Source organism: Microcebus murinus, chromosome 10, assembly GCF_040939455.1.
Source record: "Microcebus murinus isolate Inina chromosome 10, M.murinus_Inina_mat1.0, whole genome shotgun sequence".
Classification (NCBI taxonomy): domain Eukaryota; kingdom Metazoa; phylum Chordata; class Mammalia; order Primates; family Cheirogaleidae; genus Microcebus; species Microcebus murinus.
The window spans coordinates 8,314,628-8,332,430 of record NC_134113.1 but is presented as its reverse complement, the minus strand read 5'-3'; the positions used below and the strand labels follow the sequence as shown (position 1 = coordinate 8,332,430).

Genomic DNA, 17,803 nt, shown 5'->3' with positions numbered 1-17,803 from the left:
AGTGAGTGCCGTGGGGTCAGTCTAGCTCACAGCAACCTCAAACTCCTGGGCTTAAGCGATCCTACTGCCTCAGCCTCCCGAGTACCTGGGACTACAGGCATGCGCCACCATGCCCAGCTAATTTTTTCTATATATATTAGTTGGCCAATTAATTTCTTTCTATTTATAGTAGAGACGGGCTCTCGCTCTTGCTCAGGCTGCTTTCGAACTCCTGACCTTGAGCGATCCGCCTGCCTCGGCCTCCCAGAGTGCTAGGATTACAGGTGTGAGCCACTGCACCTGGCCTTTAATTTAGTTTTAAAAGAGCTTTACCAAAATGGATTTGATTCACATGCACTCAGGAAAAAGAATTTGAAACTTAGGTTATACCTTCTGGTGAAGAATAACGTAAAGTAATGATTTTCAAGTTATGAGTAACAAAAATATTATTAAGAAGAATTTTAGCTTCAGAGGAAAAGGGATGGATCATAGTGATCAATCCTGACACTTCCAAGCATTAAAAACCTTTTGTTGGAGGTAAGAAGAAATTTCTCAACTCTGGATGCACCGAAATGGCATTTAAATGAAAGAAAACAAGCTCACTGAAGAAGACAGAGCATAATTATTTCTTCATGTGCTTGCCAAGATACCAAAGTTTTTCTACTACTTGCACATGGGAAAATGAATGATTTGAGGTTAACTGTAGCACTAGAAACATGCTACTCCATGCTTTTTTCCAAGGATTCTCAATGAAATAACAAAAGGCTGAGAAGGAAGAGACAAACAAGATTCTCTCACATCCAGAAAGATTACAGGAGACTTATTCCTCATTTATCTGGGTCAAGAGAACTTCCATGTTTTCCTTTAAAAGGTTATTTCTCTGTAACAGCTCTCACTGCCAGAACATTTTTCTTAATTTTCACCTTAACCTTATGACCTTGTACACCTTTAAATGTCAAAGAGAAAGGCTGCGGGGGAAGCTTTGTTTGAGAACAGAGTGTACCACACGTGATTCTTCCCTGATCCTTTTCTTCTGCGAGTCATCATCCTGGATACAGCAGCATTCCTGGTCTTAACCCTTGGACTTGAAGACTAGCTCCCTATCTGTGCCATCTTCCCTCTCACTCAAGACATGTAGAAGCTTCAGATATCATTAGTGAAGGTTCAGGGCCTGGACTATGTGAGCCTCTGTATGTGGCAGAGTTTAAGTGGTGTTAAATTCGAAATATATGTAATAAAGGATACTGGGAAATGATTCTGTTCAACTTCTATACCCTACAGTTAAGATGCCATGAACAGAGCATATCAAGCAAGCAGTAAAGAAACAGCAATGTGAGAACTGGGGAACTCTTTAATCCTCTAAACTTGTGGTCCCTAACCCCTGGGCAGGACTGGGCTGCAGAGCTCTGCTTTCCCCCTCCCCCGCCCATGGAAAAATAGTCTTCCATGAAACTTAGGAACCAGGGGACCACACAGCAAGAGGTGAATGGCGATTGAGCAAGCATATTTATAGCCACTCCTCATCACTTGCATCACCACCTGACTTCTGCCTCCCCCACCCACTGGAAAAATGGTCTTCCATTAAACTGGTCCTTGGTGCCAAATAGGTTGGGGACCTCTGCTCTAAACTTTATGGAAAGTCCACAACCCAACTTTCAATAATATACAGAAATGTGAACAACCCTGAAGGGAAGGGAGTCACTGAAGCACACTGAGTCCTACAGATACGATGTCAGTACTGACAGCAAGTCCTACATGGCAACTGTGTGTGAGTGTTCTGGGAAATGAGGTGGATGAGTTTTTTCCTTCCCAGAGCTAGAAAAGACTGGAATGAGAAGAATTTGATAAAAGGTACAAACCAGAAATGATGAGACAAAATATAGCCATTATTATCCTGTTTTTTTCCCTAGCTTGAGGGCCCTCCCTACCTCCTAAGTTGTACAATAAACTTAAATATTAACACAAGGGCTCTTTTCAGAAACTCCCAACAGAATGGGAATAGAAGAAAGCACTTCAAATGAGATGTGACTTTTTCAGGTCTCCAAATCTTCAAATATGCTATTTATGATTTTTCCCCAGCACTCCTCACATTTTCTTTAAAAGACATGGAGTGGAGGCTAGTAGAAGACAGCTAGGTGAAGGGGTGTCAGGGAGGCAGAAGGTGCTGGAAATTACAACAGGAGTGAGGTGACACAGGGTGGTGATGAGGGAGGGTCACTCACCTGTAGTGGGGCTGGTAAAAAAAAATGAGCCTCATCTATCCATATATCAATAGGTACATGGATGAGCAGGGAATTCACACTTGAAACTACTCCTAGGCCTCAACATTCTCTTTCAGAATCTAAGAGTTTACAACCTACTGCTTTCACTAGAAAAGTAGAATAACAAGATTGTGTCCATAGCTATAGAAGGGTGGCTCTTGGTAGATGGGAAAATGCAATATTCTCAATAGAAGCAGGTCATTTCTGTTCCTACAGGAAAGGCAATTATTTTCATTTCACAAATACAGAGAACAGCCCAAAGTATACAACTAAATATTCAGAACAATTTTAGAATCTGGGCTTCTGACAGAATGGAAGCATCTCAAATTCTGTGTCCAGAATTCCTACAGGTTTGAAACAGACTGGTATCGGTTTTGTTTCTGTCTGTCTGTCTTTCTCATACACACAAGCACACATGGCACTTTACAACTGGCTGTTTTCATTCATTCAGCGCCAAGCACTGAGGACAGCAATATAAATAAGATACTTCCTCAAGGAGTTCGTGGTCTAGTTGGAAATACAGGCACAGAAGTATATAACTACAATAACTGAAGCATCATTTGTCTTAACAACATGGAATGTTACAAAAAATGCTAAGCAAGGAGACTGTAATTGATAAATCCTGTTAAATGACAGTCCCCACTAGTCCCTGCTATTAAATGAGACAGGAAAAAGAATGAAAGACACTCACCCTGTGTGTGGCTTTTAGATCCTGAACATATTACAAATCCTGAGAAGTAGCATTATGCTCTCAGAACTAGTACTGTAATTACAGTCAGCATTCTACTGCTCTTTATTTTGTGTACGGGTAAATTTTGGCTATCCAAATTGTGGCTGTTCAATGTCTTGAAGGCAGGTACCCTGCCTCTTATTGCTTTAATCTTTATAGCATCCAGGACTCCCCTGGGCACAAAGTAGACACTAAATACATGATGTCTTTGAAAGGGACCTTGCCCGTCTTCACTTACCCCACACTCCCCCCCTCCACCATGCTCCAGACACACTAGCTTCCTTGGTGCTCTTTAAACATGTCAAGCTCTCACCTGTACCAGGCCCTTAGGTTTTTCTTTTTCTCCCTTGAGCCCTCTCCCTGCTTTTTGAATGGCTGGCTCCATCTCACCCTTTAGATCTCAGCTCAAATATTTCCTCTTCTGGGAGGCCTTCCTTCACCATCTTATCCAAAGTGACCCCATCTTATTCCTATTACTTGTTAACACACCAACCAGTTTGTTTACTTGACAGCACTTACCATGCTCTGAAATTATCTTATTTGCCTCCTTGTTTATTACTAATCTTGCCCTTCTAAATATAAATCTGACAGCAGGAACCAGATTTATCTTGCTGTATCAACTGGCACATATTAGGTACTCAAATATTCTGAATGAATGAGTGAATAAAAGGAAAATATGGTGGCAGTAGGTCAGTACTGAGTTAACGTGAAAAAACATCAGTTCTCCCATTACAAAGCCACAAGTAGTTGTAAGACATTTTTTTAAACTTCATTAGAGCATATTCAACTGGCGATAACATACAAACAGAAAAGAGGGACAGCCTATGTTCTCTGATAATAACTTAAAAAAGAAATGTCAGAAAGAGCAGTATCTTGTTGGCTTTAGCTTCTACTCCCTTTATAATGTGGTTAGTATTAAAAGCAAATTTTCTTACTTCTTAAGATTCCAAGGTTTGGTTTCATTTCTCCCCCATGGGATGCAGTTCTGCACCTACTGAGCCCGGCACTGTGAACTACTCCACTCAGCCATGTTCACACCCATGCCAGTCTTAGGGTATCTGAGGACCTCACTCTAAAGAAAACTGTAGTTGATTCAAAATACCATCTGGTAAAGAGGTTTCTCTTCCTAAGAACCTGAACACAAAGGCAAAAGCATATAGAAGAAGTGGGTTCTTCCTCACAATACCACAGCCTCCAGCTCAAGATCTGCCCCTCCTATAAATGGAAGTGTACAGGGCTTAGCAACCCTTTTAAAGGTGCAATTCCAAAGCTAAGGATGCTTCAATGGTAAGCTTTAAACCTAATGTTGTTTGTTTCACTGAACTTGATCAATTAGTTATCTTAACTATTTAGCAACTAAGAGTCCCTTAAGTTGGAAAAGCACAAGAAAGACAGAATGGAAAACAAAATCTGTAGTCCTTGTTTTACATTAGGTATTTCCCATGGCATACTGGGTACACATAACCATGTCCTAAAAGCAACTCTATCAAATGCTGAGAAAGAGAGAGAGAGAGGCACTTACGCGGCATGATCCCTTGGCTCACCAGTTCTTCCCGGGTCCGGCGCTGCTGGAGCTTCAACTGCAGCACTGCAGGGCAGCAAAGAGAAAGGACAGATGAAGGGTCAGTAGAGTATTCCACCTCAAAAGACACATTTTCAAATGTGTCTTAAAAACAGAAAAATGTAGTGTTAAAGAAGGATCCCCTTGAATTGCAACTGGCTATAATTGCAGAAGTGGCCTGATATAGCAGGGTTTCCGTATTCTGCTGTGGGCGGCAAGAGGAAGTTGCGAAGGGTCTTGCAAGGCGATAACAATCCACAAAGTACCAGAGTCTTGCCTCTTGCTCAAAACCTCCTACAACACTGGGTCCTCCTACTAAGACTAAAAAACACCAATTCAAAACTCAAAGAAAATATCATGAGGACCACCATCCAGCAGAAAAAGCTTTCCAGATGCTCTACACTTTGTTAGCAAATGTTTACCACTGTAAGTATAGTGAATGAAACAGCTACTCATATAGATCAGGAAGTATTGGTTGTTTGTATATTCTTCTCTTTTTTATCTAAAAATTATAGCTATATAGCTATTTCACCAAGAAATGCAATTTTCTACACTAGAAAATATTTTACCATTAATATACCTCTTTTTCTTCTTCTTCCTCTTCACTTAGAGCCTTTTTTTGTTGAGGTAAAACAACCAAGCAAGATGACTCAAAGCACATCCGGACCAGAAGAGAATGACGGGTATTTCTCCTGTTTCTACTGTGGCAACACTGCCTAATCAAATAGCTTAATAGGGATTTTTTTTTTTAAGTTAAAAACCAATCATCTCTATTTCAAAAGCCAATGAAACCAAAAGGGTGTTACAACCATATACCATGCAGAATGATGATGGCACAGCTTGTCATTCAGAGACTAAGTGAGAAAATGTTCAGAGAAGGAGGGTTAGGAGGGTCCCATGTGCCAAGGAAAGTCTCCTTACATAGTAAGTCTTCAATTGTAGGGGCCCTGCAAGTCACATCTGAGGGAAACCTGCATCTATTGGGAACCATACTGTCTTAATATCTGACTATTCCATCCACAGAGAAGATTTTACGGAAGCCTCCAAGAATGGCAAAACCATAACTAGGGCTCCTACCTACATCTCAAATTCAAGAGATCCAAAGTGGAATTTATCTTTCTCCTAAAAACCTAATCTGCTTCCCATATCCTTTTTAATGGTATCATTATCCTCTCCAGAATTAATATCAAAATGTTTGAGCCAACTTCAACTCCACCTCCTCACGGTCCTCTCTTACCAGTTTTACCTCACCCCACTTTCCCCTGCTACAGGGTGTGTTCTTACCTGTGCTGTGTCTCTCTCATTCTAAGTCAACCCCATCAAAGTTGTCCAAGTTACTGTTCTTCAAGTACCATGAACTTTCTGCTCTCTTCATCTGAACTTCCAACTAACCCCCCAGCATTCAGAATTACTCTAGACCTCCTGTAAGCTGCCTTTTACATGTTATAAAAAGGATAGTAATATTTTTGCCCTGCATAATAGTTACCCCCTGAACATATGTTATCTCTCCTATCTCTCCAGTTTATAAACTCCTGGAGAGCAGGGAATATATCTTTTTCATAAATGTCTCCCCCAGGGCACTTAATATATGTAGGCATTTAATAACTGTTTCTTGGACTGGATCTCAACTCCACTGACTGGGTCTTATATATAGTCTCAGAAATCTAACCAAGAGGTCATTATTTTACAAATTAACATCGTTAAAAACAAAGCCTTGGAGAATTAAATGATAAAAACAGCAACGGCTAGCAGGCTAGCACTCTGGGAGGCCGAGGCAGGCGGATTGCTCAAGGTCAAGAGTTCAAAACCAGCCTGAGCGAGACCCCGTCTCTACTATAAAAAAAATAGAAAGAAATTAATTGGCCAACTAATATACATATATATAAAAAATTAGCCGGGCATGGTGGCTAGTGCCTGTAGTCCCAGCAACTCGGGAGGCTGAGGCAGTAGGATTGCTTGAGCCCAGGAGTTTGAGGTTGCTGTGATGGCTGACGCCACAGCACTCACTCTAGCCTAGGCAAGAAAGGGAGACTCTGTCTCAAAAAAAAAACAGAAAACAAAAAACAAAAAAAAAAACAGCAACGGCTACACTAGTAGCTGACATTTATTGAGCATGTACTCTGTGCCAGATACTGTTCTACATACTTTTAACTCATTTAACCTTCATAACATCTATATGAAGATAGATATTATTAATCCCATTTGACAGATAAGGGAAATGAGACCTAGGGGGATTAAGTAATTTACCTAAGGTAAGCTCACTAATAAGAAGTAAAACAGGATTTGGACCCAAGCATTCTGATTCTAGAAGCTGGGCTCCTTACTTTACTTCTTCAGTATCTCTGTAAGCCTGCTCTGCTGAAATGACAGGCATAGAGTATGATCACCTGGGCTCATTCTCTGGTGAGACAGAAAAAAGGGCTAAGGAAAATGGATGGTTCAGACCAGGGTCAAAGGAGTTGAGATGACCAACTTCAGTAAACCAAACCAAATTTAATCTAGGAACTTGATCTCAGAATAAATTATAACCATAGATAAGCAACAATAATTACATTGATAAAATACAAATAATAATAGTTAAGAGCATTGAGTGTATTACCATGTGTCAGGCCTTGTGTTAAATTACTAACATGCTTGTAACTAATTTAATCCTTTTTTAAAAAGCCCTATGAGGATGGTACAACTATTATCTCCATTTTGCAGATGAGAAAACTAAAGATTAGACCTTTAAAATTTGCCTTCTAGGCCGGGCGCGGTGGCTCATGCCTGTAATCCTAGTACTCTGGGAGGCCGAGGCGGGCGGATTGCTCAAGGTCAGGAGTTCAAAACCAGCCTGAGCGAGACCCCGTCTCTACCATAAAAATAGAAAGAAATTAATTGGCCAACTAATATATATATATATAAAAATCAGCCGGGCATGGTGGCTTGTGCCTGTAAGTCCCAGCTACTCGGGAGGCTGAGGCAGGAGGATCGCTTGAGCCCAGGAGTTTGAGGTTGCTGTGAGCTAGGCTGACGCCACGGCACTCACTCTAGCCTAGGCAAGAAAGCGAGACTCTGTCTCAAAAAAAAAAAAAAAAATTTGCCTTCTGTCATACAGCTAAAAGTGCCAGAACTAGGATTTATATCCAGGTCTCTGTTACTCTAAAGTGTGGGCACTTCATAGTATATGCATGCAATACATCTCTTTGTAGGGAAGAAATGGGAGGGCCAAGCAGGATAAAGTATAAAAGGGATAAAAGACCAAATATTGTTGGACGAGGTGGCTCACGCCTGTACTCCTAGCACTCTGGGAGGCTGAGGCGGCGGGAGGATCACTCAAGGTCAGGAGTTCGAAACTAGCCTGAGCAAGAGCGAGACTCCATCTCTACTAAAAACAGAAAGTAATTGGCCAACTAAAATATATAGAAAAAATTAGCTGGGCATCATGGCGCATGACTGTAGTCCCAGCTACTCGGGAGGCTGAGGCAGAAGAATCACCTGAGCCCAGGAGTTTGAGGTTGCTGTGAGCTAGGTTGACACCACGGCACTCTAGCCCAGGCAATTGAGTGAATCTCTGTTTTGAAAAAAAAGCAAAAGCAAATATTTGTCATCTTTTATAATGTTTCTAAGGCCCACTGTAAGATAAGCTATGAGAAAACAATTAAATATAATAAATTAATTTTATTTCAGAGAATAGGGAAACTAATTCAATAAATCTGAACACTTCAAAGAAAAAATAATTAATGAAAGTATTTGCTATTATCCAAAAATAATTTTGAAATATAAATCAGTAGCCCTCTTAAGTAAACTATATATAGATAGGATCATAAGGGACATTATGCAAACTTCTTGATTAAAAAACTCTTCTTTCATGAAAATAAAAATGTAAGTCTATGAAAGCTAACACATTTGTTCTTTAATAAATTTCTGATTCAAGTTTCTTATGGAGAGCACAGAAAAGGCCTATGTATTCAGTTTTTATATATACATATACATACAAACACATGCACACATATATATGCATACAGTAAATGTGTATATTGTGTGTATATACATATATTTATACACAGATATATATATACACACACACACCTATACATGGTTCTATTCAAAGAAGGCTTATCTAATAAACCTTTCTCATCTCTAAAATTAAAGTTCAGTTATCTGAAAATTCTATCTTGCCCAGAAGTTAAAATTCTGAACTCTGCTTATCTAAAACCTGACCAAGTTCCCACTCAAATAATGAAATTTACCCTATATCACTATTATCTTGGTTACTGTAACAACCTGATTGTAGGTATGTGTTGTTTTATACATTGCATAACCCTCTTCTGCTAACTCTAACAATGTTTACAAGAAGGGGAAAAAAAGACCAAAGCAGTAAACTCAGAATTATGGCAGCCAACCTATACTTCATTTTATTTTGTAATTTATCTGCTTAGCTGAGTAGCTTTACAGTAATCCTTCTTCTTAGAATTTCAACTACAAAGAAAGGGCTGTTTATATGAAGTTTACATTTTCTTAGTCTATCTTAATCCCTCTTAATTCTAAGCACTCTAAATAGAATGCCTTTACATTTTCAGACTTTAGGATTATTCATTTTAGAAGAAATCATTTCAAACTCGCTTCCAGTAAATACCATAGAGCCGTATGTTCTGTGTTCACTGCAGAAGTTACCGAAATCAGGAGAATATTTCACAGGACATAAATTTCATGCACAACCACACTCACTAAAATATCTAAAACAAATTATTATTTTCACAGATAGTACTAGTCTAGGAGAGTCAAGAGAATAGGAATTTGACATAATCTCTGTCACTGTGCATCTATATTTATATTTCCTCCCACTTCCCAAGTCAAAAAACTAAACAAAAATACCTATTTGGGGCCGTGGGGGCGTGGTGGCTCACGCCTGTAATCCTAGCACTCTGGGAGGCTGAGGCAGGCGGATTGCTCGAGGTCAGGAGTTCGAAACCAGCCTGAGCAAGAGCAAGACCCCATCTCTATCATAAATAGAAAGAAATTAATTGGCCAACTAACATATATATATATAGAAAAAATTAGCCGGGCATGGTGGCGCATGCCTGTAGTCCCAGCTACTCGGGAGGCTGAGGCAGCAGGATTGCTTGAGCCTAGGAGTTTGAGGCTGCTGTGAGCTAGGCTGACGCCATGGCACTCACTCTAGCCTGGGCAACAAAGCGAGACTCTGTCTCAAAAAAAAAAAAAAAAAAAAAAAAAAAAAAACCACCTATTTGGACACAAGCTTAAGTCTTTATACCTTTACTGTTATTAAATTCTACAAATTTAATATGTCATGTTTCTAATTGAGTCTATGTGAACAGCTTATATATACATGAACAGATGTCTTTAAAGCTGATGGATGGTGAATCAACTGAGTTGCCTGCCAAAAAAGAATTAGAATAAAAAGAAAAGAAACCAAACTTTAAAGTAAAAAACCCTAGGTTTTTCCACTCTCCATGGAAATAATCAGGTTTTTCATCTGCCTCAAACAAAAGCCTCAACTACTATTTGAATAACTGGCTACTTGGGAAATCAAAACCAAGAAGTGACCTTAATATATTTCTGCCCTGCAAAACCATGGAAGCATGTTGATGGCATTAAAGGGGTAATGCCCAAGAACTGGATACATAAAACAGCACAGTCAGTCAATCAGGACTAGAAAGAAAAAGGAATAAGAAGGCCGGGCGCTGTGGCTCACGCCTGTAATCCTAGCTCTTGGGAGGCCGAGGCGGGCGGATTGCTCGAGGTCAGGAGTTCAAAACCAGCCTGAGCAAGAGCGAGACCCCGTCTCTACTATAAATCGAAAGAAATTAATTGGCCAACTGATATATATATAAAAAATTAGCCGGGCATGGTGGCGCATGCCTGTAGTCCCAGCTACTCGGGGGGCTGAGGCAGAAGGATCACTCAAGCCCAGGAGTTTGAGGTTGCTGTGAGCTAGGCTGACGCCACGGCACTCACTCTAGCCTGGACAACAAAGTGAGACTCTGTCTCAAAAAAAAAAAAAAAAAAAAAAAAAGGAATAAGAAGTAAAGTTTTCTCAAGCCCAGCTACGTGGCTTTCACTGATCATTAGTCCTGGATTTCACGGGAAAGGGAAATGTGCAGTTTGGTATGCTGTTCCTACCTATCCATTTATTGATTACCACAAGGCTTCTAAAATCAGGAGATAAAGTATAACTTAAAAAGAAGCAGAAAAAAATAGGGAAGGGGTTAGTATGGGAATGACAGGATATAGCAAAAATAACCAAAACCCCTCCCCTCCACAACATCCTTTGCTCAGTAAATCCTCTCACAGAAGTTTCTCAGACCGTAGGGACACTCCATTAACTTGGCCCTAACTGAAGAATACTGACAAGTTTTTTCTCATGAAACTTTTAATCAAATGACAATGAATCTGGCCACAGCTTTTCAGAATATTTATTAGAAAAGGCTCCTAAACAAACTTGTTGACAAATAAGGGAAATGCTCTTTGACTAGGAATTATAAGCTAGTCAAAAACTGCTGTGTTAGAAAATCAATGATATGCATATGCTTGAGGAGACCAAAAGGCAGACAAAAATACTCCTCAAAAATCTTTTCTCTTCCCCCACTCAGATATTTGGCTCTAACCTATGCAGGCTCTCACAATTTGAAGGAGGAAAGTGTTACCCAAAAACAATCAGCTGAAAGACTGGTCTGGCTGCAACCAAGTTTGAAAGCATCAGTTTTCATGACAATTAAAAGTCTTTCACACTAAAATATTAAAATATTTTATTGCCAATATACTAGAAAGTAAATTAGTAGATGCCATTTCTAGCATTCCTAAAATAAAACTAATACTAGAGGATTTCTACATTTTAATTAAATTGCATGATGCTTATTTAGATGATTTAGAATAAGGAGTATTTGAGTTTATCTCCTCAAGAATCACAACCTACCTCATTCTCAATAACAGGCAGAACAACTAGGCAGAAAGCAACAAGGATATATGAGACTTGAACAACATTATCAACCAAATAGAACAAACACATATAGAACACTCCACCCAACAACAGCAGAATACAAATTCTTCCCAAGCACACAGATAGCATTCCCCAGGACAGATCATTTACTAGATGTACAAGTTTCAATACATCTAAAAGGATTAAAATCATTCTCTGATCCCAATGGAATTATTAATAAATTACAAAAGTACAACAGAAGGAAATCTGGAAAATTCCTAAATATGTAGAAATTAAACAACTTTTTTTTTTTTTTTTTGGAGACAAGGTCTCACTCTGTTGCCTGAGCTAGATAGTGCAGTGGCGTCATCATAGCTCACTGCAATCTCAAACTCCTGGGCTCAAACAATCCTCCTACCTTATTCCCCCTGAGTAGAAGTAGCTGGGACTACAGGCCCACCATGCCTGACTGCTTTTTCTATTTTTGTAGAGATGGGGTCTCACTCTTGCTCAGGCTTGTCTCAACTCCTGGCTGTAAGCAATCCTCCTGCCTCGGGCTCCCCAAATGCTAGGACATAGCTGGTCCTACACACTCTTTGTCATACGTCAAAAGAGAAATAATGAAGGAAATTAGAAAGTATTTTAAACTAACAATTCACCAAATTTATGGATATAGCTAAAACGGTGCTTAGAGGGAAATTCATAGATTTAAATGCTAATATTGGAAAAGAGGAAAGAGCTCAAGTACACCCTGTAAGCCTTCACTTTTAAAAGCTACAAAAAGAGCAAATTAAACCCAAGGCACATAGAAGAAAGGAAATTAAAGGGATAAGCAATGACATCGAGAACAGAAAAACAACAAATAAAAATCAAAAGTTTGTTGTTTTGAAAAGAATAAGTTTGTTGTTTGAAAAGAATAAAAATTGACAACCTTTACCTAGACTGATCAAGAAAAGAGAAAACAGATACAAAAACCAGACATGCAAAAGGAGACATTACCACAAACCCTATAGAAATGAAAGGATTGTGAGGAATACTATAAACAAATTTATATCAACAAATTAAATAACTTAGATGAAATGAGCAAACTTCTAGAAAGGCATAAATTATTGAAATTGACTCAAGAAAAAACAGAAAATCCCAATAGACCTATAACAAGTAAAGAGACTGAAACAGTAATTGATAATTTTCCCACAAAGAAAAGTCCAGGTCCAGGGGCTTCACTGATAAATTTCTCCGAATACTTAAGAATTAACACCAATCCTTCACAAACTCTTCTAGAAAACGGAGTAGGGAACACTTCCCAACTCATTTTATGAATCTAGTATTATACTCTGATACCAAACCCAGACAAAGACATCCCAACTAAACTACAGACGAGTATCTCTTACGAATATAGATGCAAAAATCCTTGACAAAATACCAGTAATTAGAAGCCAGGACTGGACCCAAATCTTGTTTTCCATATCCTTGTATTCTCTGGTTTCAGTGATTCTTAACCCTTGCTTCACAATAAAATTATGAAGGTTGTTGTTTTTTTAATTTACTGGGAAGGCTGAAGTTGGTTTTTTTTTTTTTTTAATTTACTGGGAAGGTTGGGTTTTTTTGTTTTTGTTTCGAAACAGGGTCTTATTCGGTCACAAGTACGGTGGTGTCATCATAGCTCACTGCAACCTTAGCTTCCTAGGCTCAAGAGATCTTCTTGTCTCAGCCTCCGGAGTAGCTGGGACTATAGGTGAGAGCCATCACACCCAGCTCATTTTCTATTTTTTTGTAGAGACGGAGTCTTGCTCTTGTTTAGACTGGTCTCAAAATTCCTGGCCTCACATGATCCTCCCACATAGGCCTCCCAAAGTTCTAGGATTATAGGCATTAGCCACGGTGCTTGGCCTGGGAAGGTTTTTAATTGGTCTGGAATAGGGCCTGGACATTGATGTTTTTTAAAAGTTTACCAGATGATTCTAATGGTTACCCTATTCTAATTCTAAGGGCTACCCTATTTATGGCTACTTTGGCCTAACTTAAACTCACTTATAATAGGAAATTAAATATGCTCCATTCATGTTCATGATGCCAATTATAGATGTCAAGTAAATAGTGCAAAGCAAGTTTAATTTAAATTTACCCAGTAAACAGTAAGTAGACTTTCTTCTGATGCTCCCAATGAACTGTTTTAAAGCACATCAACTTTAAATGGGTATTGAATGAACAATGGTTCATGGGAGAAACAAACGTCAAATAAATACTAATAATGTGAAGAGTACTTTAAAAGAAAATATTAATAGACATTACTTTCCATCTAAGGGGTTTGATTGTTTCCATGATCCAATTCATGCATTTAAACATCTTTTGTACTTTCAAAGGCAGGGCTAGGTATTAAACATACAAATCTAAATAAGACATGGTTCTCATTCTTAGGAGCTCTTAAGTCTGATGGAAAAAAGGATTCAAAATGAATAATTACAATGCTATAAAAAAAGATATTAATGTCTGCAATACAGGTTTTTACTTAAAAAGACATAGGAAGTATAACTTTCCTGGCACACATGCCAAAAGTGGGCCTGACCTACTACTAAGAGTTCTCGACGAATTCAAGTCTTATGTTGCCTTATGTGTAACATGTATATATGCATAAATACTAAAAAAGGAATGTTGCTTTCTTAAAGGCCACAACAAAATTAAAATAGTTATGTATTTTTAGGTGTTATAAGAGTACAAAGGTGATACTGCCAACACTGGAAGTCAGAGAGAAAGAGAAACAAGATCCTTTCTATGCAGAGTAGAACTAGCGAACATAAAAACTGGGCCTTAAAAATATTTTATCTTCATGATCAGTTTTTACTAAAGTTTCAAGCAATTCCCTGATATTATTCCCGAAAAGTAATACTTCTCTGAGCCCCTACTTATAGTACGCTTCTATAAGTCTTTCCTGATACAGCCTAGAAAGATATAAAAGACATAAAAAAGTCTCTTGTGTTCCTTAATTTGGTTCCACTGCCTTTCTTGCTTTCTGGTTCTTGATCCCTACCCTGTCCTATAACATCCCATGAAATTTCCTCTACTGCTTCTTATAAATTAATTTTCTTAAGCTTTCTAAACACTAAGTTTCCATAGTCCTTTTCACAATTAATTTTTTTCCCTCAACTTGGGAAACCAGCCTAAATGGGTTAGCACAGTGTACACTGCACCAAAAACATATCCCTGGCTTGTTTTTTCTCTGAGACAAAGTCTCACTCTGTTGCCCGGGCTAGAGTGCTGTGGCATCAGCCTAGCTCACGGCAACCTCAAACTCCTGGGTTTGAGTGATCCTTCTGCCTCAGCCTCCCAAGGAGCTGGGACTAGAGGCAAGCGCCACCAGGCCCGGCTAATCTTTTCTATATATTTTAGTTGGCCAATTCATTTTCTTTCTATTTTTAGTAGAGGCAGGATCTTGCTCTTGCTCAGGCTGGTTTCGAACTCCTGACCTTGAGCGATCCTCCCGCCTTGGCCTCCCAGAGTACTAGGATTACAGGTGTGAGCCACCGCACCCGGCCCTGGCTTGTTTTTAATATAAATAACAGCATTTTAAAGATCCAATATATTCTACAATTAGCCCTACCCTTAACCAGAAAGGATTTACTGTCAATTCAACTATGATTTCTGGGGAAGGGGGTGACCACTGCATTTGGGGTTGGTTATATAAATATTTTATAAGTTTCAAGTGAATGCAATACACCCACAGAAGTGACCTTTAAGGGGAGACCAAAAGATATCAGAGAAAGAATCAAGACACAGATTCCAGTCCTAGTTTGGCTACTACCTAATCAAGCCACTTCTTTTAGCCTCAATTTTCTCACTATAAAACAACTTTGAAAACTAATCTCTGCCCTTTGAAGCTCAGAAAAACAAAAACAAAAAAAATGCAATGTATATGAAAAGTGCTTTGTAAAACTATACTACAGATTATAAATGTTTCACTAGAGGCATTTACAATCAGACAGATTTTCTCTAAGGCAAAAGTAAAGAACTGCTAATAATCTGATAATACACCTCCAATAAGATATTTTATTCTGTAAAGTATTATCAAAAATCTTACATCAAAACATCCTTATTTAAAATCATATCTGAAGTTGTTCTTGGTGGGGTAGGTAGGAAAAGAGATGAAAGGAGGAGAAAGAAAAGGTGGAGGGGAAGGGGCAGAGAAACTACTGTCTTTATTTTTTTTTTTTTTGAGACAGAGTCTCACTCTATCGCTCAGGCTAGAGCGCTGTGGTGTCTGTCAGCCTAGCTCACAGCAACCTCAAACTCCTGGGCTCAAGTAATCTGCCTCAGCTTCCCACGTAGCTGGGACTACAGGTACATACCACCATGCCTGGCTAATTTTTTTTTTTTCCTATTTTTAGTAGAGATGGGGTCCCACTCTTGCTCAGACTGGTCTCAAACTCCTGAGCTCAAGAGATCCTCCTGCCTCACCGACCCAGAGTGCTAGGATTACAGGTGTGAACCACTGTGCCTAGCCACTATTGTCCTTTAGAAGGCAGTTCAGGAACATGTAATCAGTGAAGCATGCCCTGGTAATTATAAAGAGCAAGACTCAGAGAAAGGTAGAAGAATAAGCACTTATTTATTATTAAAATTAAATATCCAGTGAGTGTTCAAAGCAAACTCCCAAAATTCTATGCTGTCAATACAGAAGCAGTGGCTTGAAGGACCCAAAAATGTCCATTAATCTTTTGCCAGAGAAAGAAATTCAAATCCAAAATTAAGACAAATAGGAAGTGGAAATGAGAAAAGAAAATTCTCCTTGGGATCCTACTGATCCACCATCTAAAAATCATATGACTAAATGCAATATGGTATCCTGGATGGGATCTTGGAATAGAAAAGGGACATTAGTGAGAAAATGGATGAAATCCAAATAAAGTTGGGATAAGGGATATTCAACCTGGAATACCAAAAAATGATAAGTATTTTCTATTTAATCTGAATACTGTCAAGGATAAAGGTATAACTTTAGATGAAGTACCTTTCTGGGTTAGTAAATCTGGGCTACTTACACATCTAACCTAGTAACTTACAAAGGATAAGCTTATGAAAATGTAACTTAAGCTATTAAAATATGCCAAGTTAAAGGTCTCTGTATAGTGTAATAATACTTATAAAATGATAAAGACATGCATACATCATCTTATTTAATTCTCACAACAAAACTATGGGAAAGATACTTTTTTTTTTTTTTTTGAAACAAAATCTTGCTCTGTCATCCAGGCTGGAGTACAGTAGTGTCATCATAGCTCACTGCAACTTCAAATTCATGGGCTCAAGCTACCCTCCTGCCTCAGCCTCCTAAGTAGCTGGGTCTAGAAGGCATGTGCCACCACACCTAACTTTTAATTTTTTTGTAGAGACAGGGGTCTCATTACGTTGCCCAGGCTGGTCTCAAACTCCTGGCTTCAAGCAATCCTCCTGCCTCAGCCTTCCAAAGTACTGGGGTTACAGGTGGGAGTGAATGTGCCCACCTGGAAGATACTAATATAATATCATTTTGTAGATAAGGAAATTGAGTTTTAGAGAGATTAAGCAACTTGCCTAAGGTCATAGAGTAAGTAAAAGGTAGAGCAGAAACTGGAACTTAGTTCTGCCTGAATGTAGAGCCCAAGCCCTTAACCACTACAATATGCTGCAATGCACCTCTCTTCTTTTGTAAAACATATCAGTCCTCTATGCATTATATTTTAAAATGAACCAATATTAATAGGGCTATTAGCATGATGTGGCTGAGAAAAAAACTATACACTTATCAACTAGGAAAAATCCAGGTGATTTCAGTGAATAGTATGTGACATGTACAGTATGTGATATATTAGAACTTTACAATCTGAAAAGCCTGCTTATAGTCAAACTCCAAAAGGTATAGAGATTCTTACAGGGTAAAGGTAGTTACATCTAAAGTTCAATCAAAGGAGCTCCTCTAAGAGGCAGCAAGAAGTCAGAAAGATGCAAGAGTAATTCACAGGCCTACTTCTCATCTGGCTCTCACCGTGGGAACATCCTCTCCACAAAGGCAGAATGCTATTGCTTCCTGATACAATTTCCTTCCTGCATTCTGCCATGGATTCTTCCCTGGTACTAGGAAGAGTCTCAATTGGTTCAATCATTCATTTTATTTAATTAATATTTATCATACACCTATTGTATATGCTAGGGGATAAAGCAATAACATGGAAATGATGAGGTCTCTGACCTCACAGAGCATATGTTCTAGTGGAGGAAACACACTAAATAAATTATATATATTACAATTTCAGGTGGTACATTATGTGTAGAAAAATACAGTAGAATAAGAAAACAGAGAGTGACTGGGGAGTGGG

At 38.8% G+C, this 17,803-nt stretch overlaps 1 protein-coding gene across 4 annotated transcripts in view; it reads right to left on the bottom strand.

Annotated features, from left to right (window-relative positions):
- MRTFA (myocardin related transcription factor A) overlaps positions 1-17,803 on the bottom strand; it is a 204,538-nt gene that overhangs the window by 40,147 nt on the left and 146,588 nt on the right. For 3 of the 4 annotated variants that reach the window (XM_012741655.2, XM_012741656.2, XM_012741653.3), the window contains one exon: positions 4,493-4,558. In XM_012741655.2, coding sequence (XP_012597109.1) covers positions 4,493-4,499 — 7 coding nt within the window. In that variant the 5' untranslated portion in view covers positions 4,500-4,558. Of the gene's footprint in view, positions 1-4,492; positions 7,276-17,803 lie in introns of those variants that run through there. The other variant, XM_076006971.1, reaches the window with a different exon arrangement.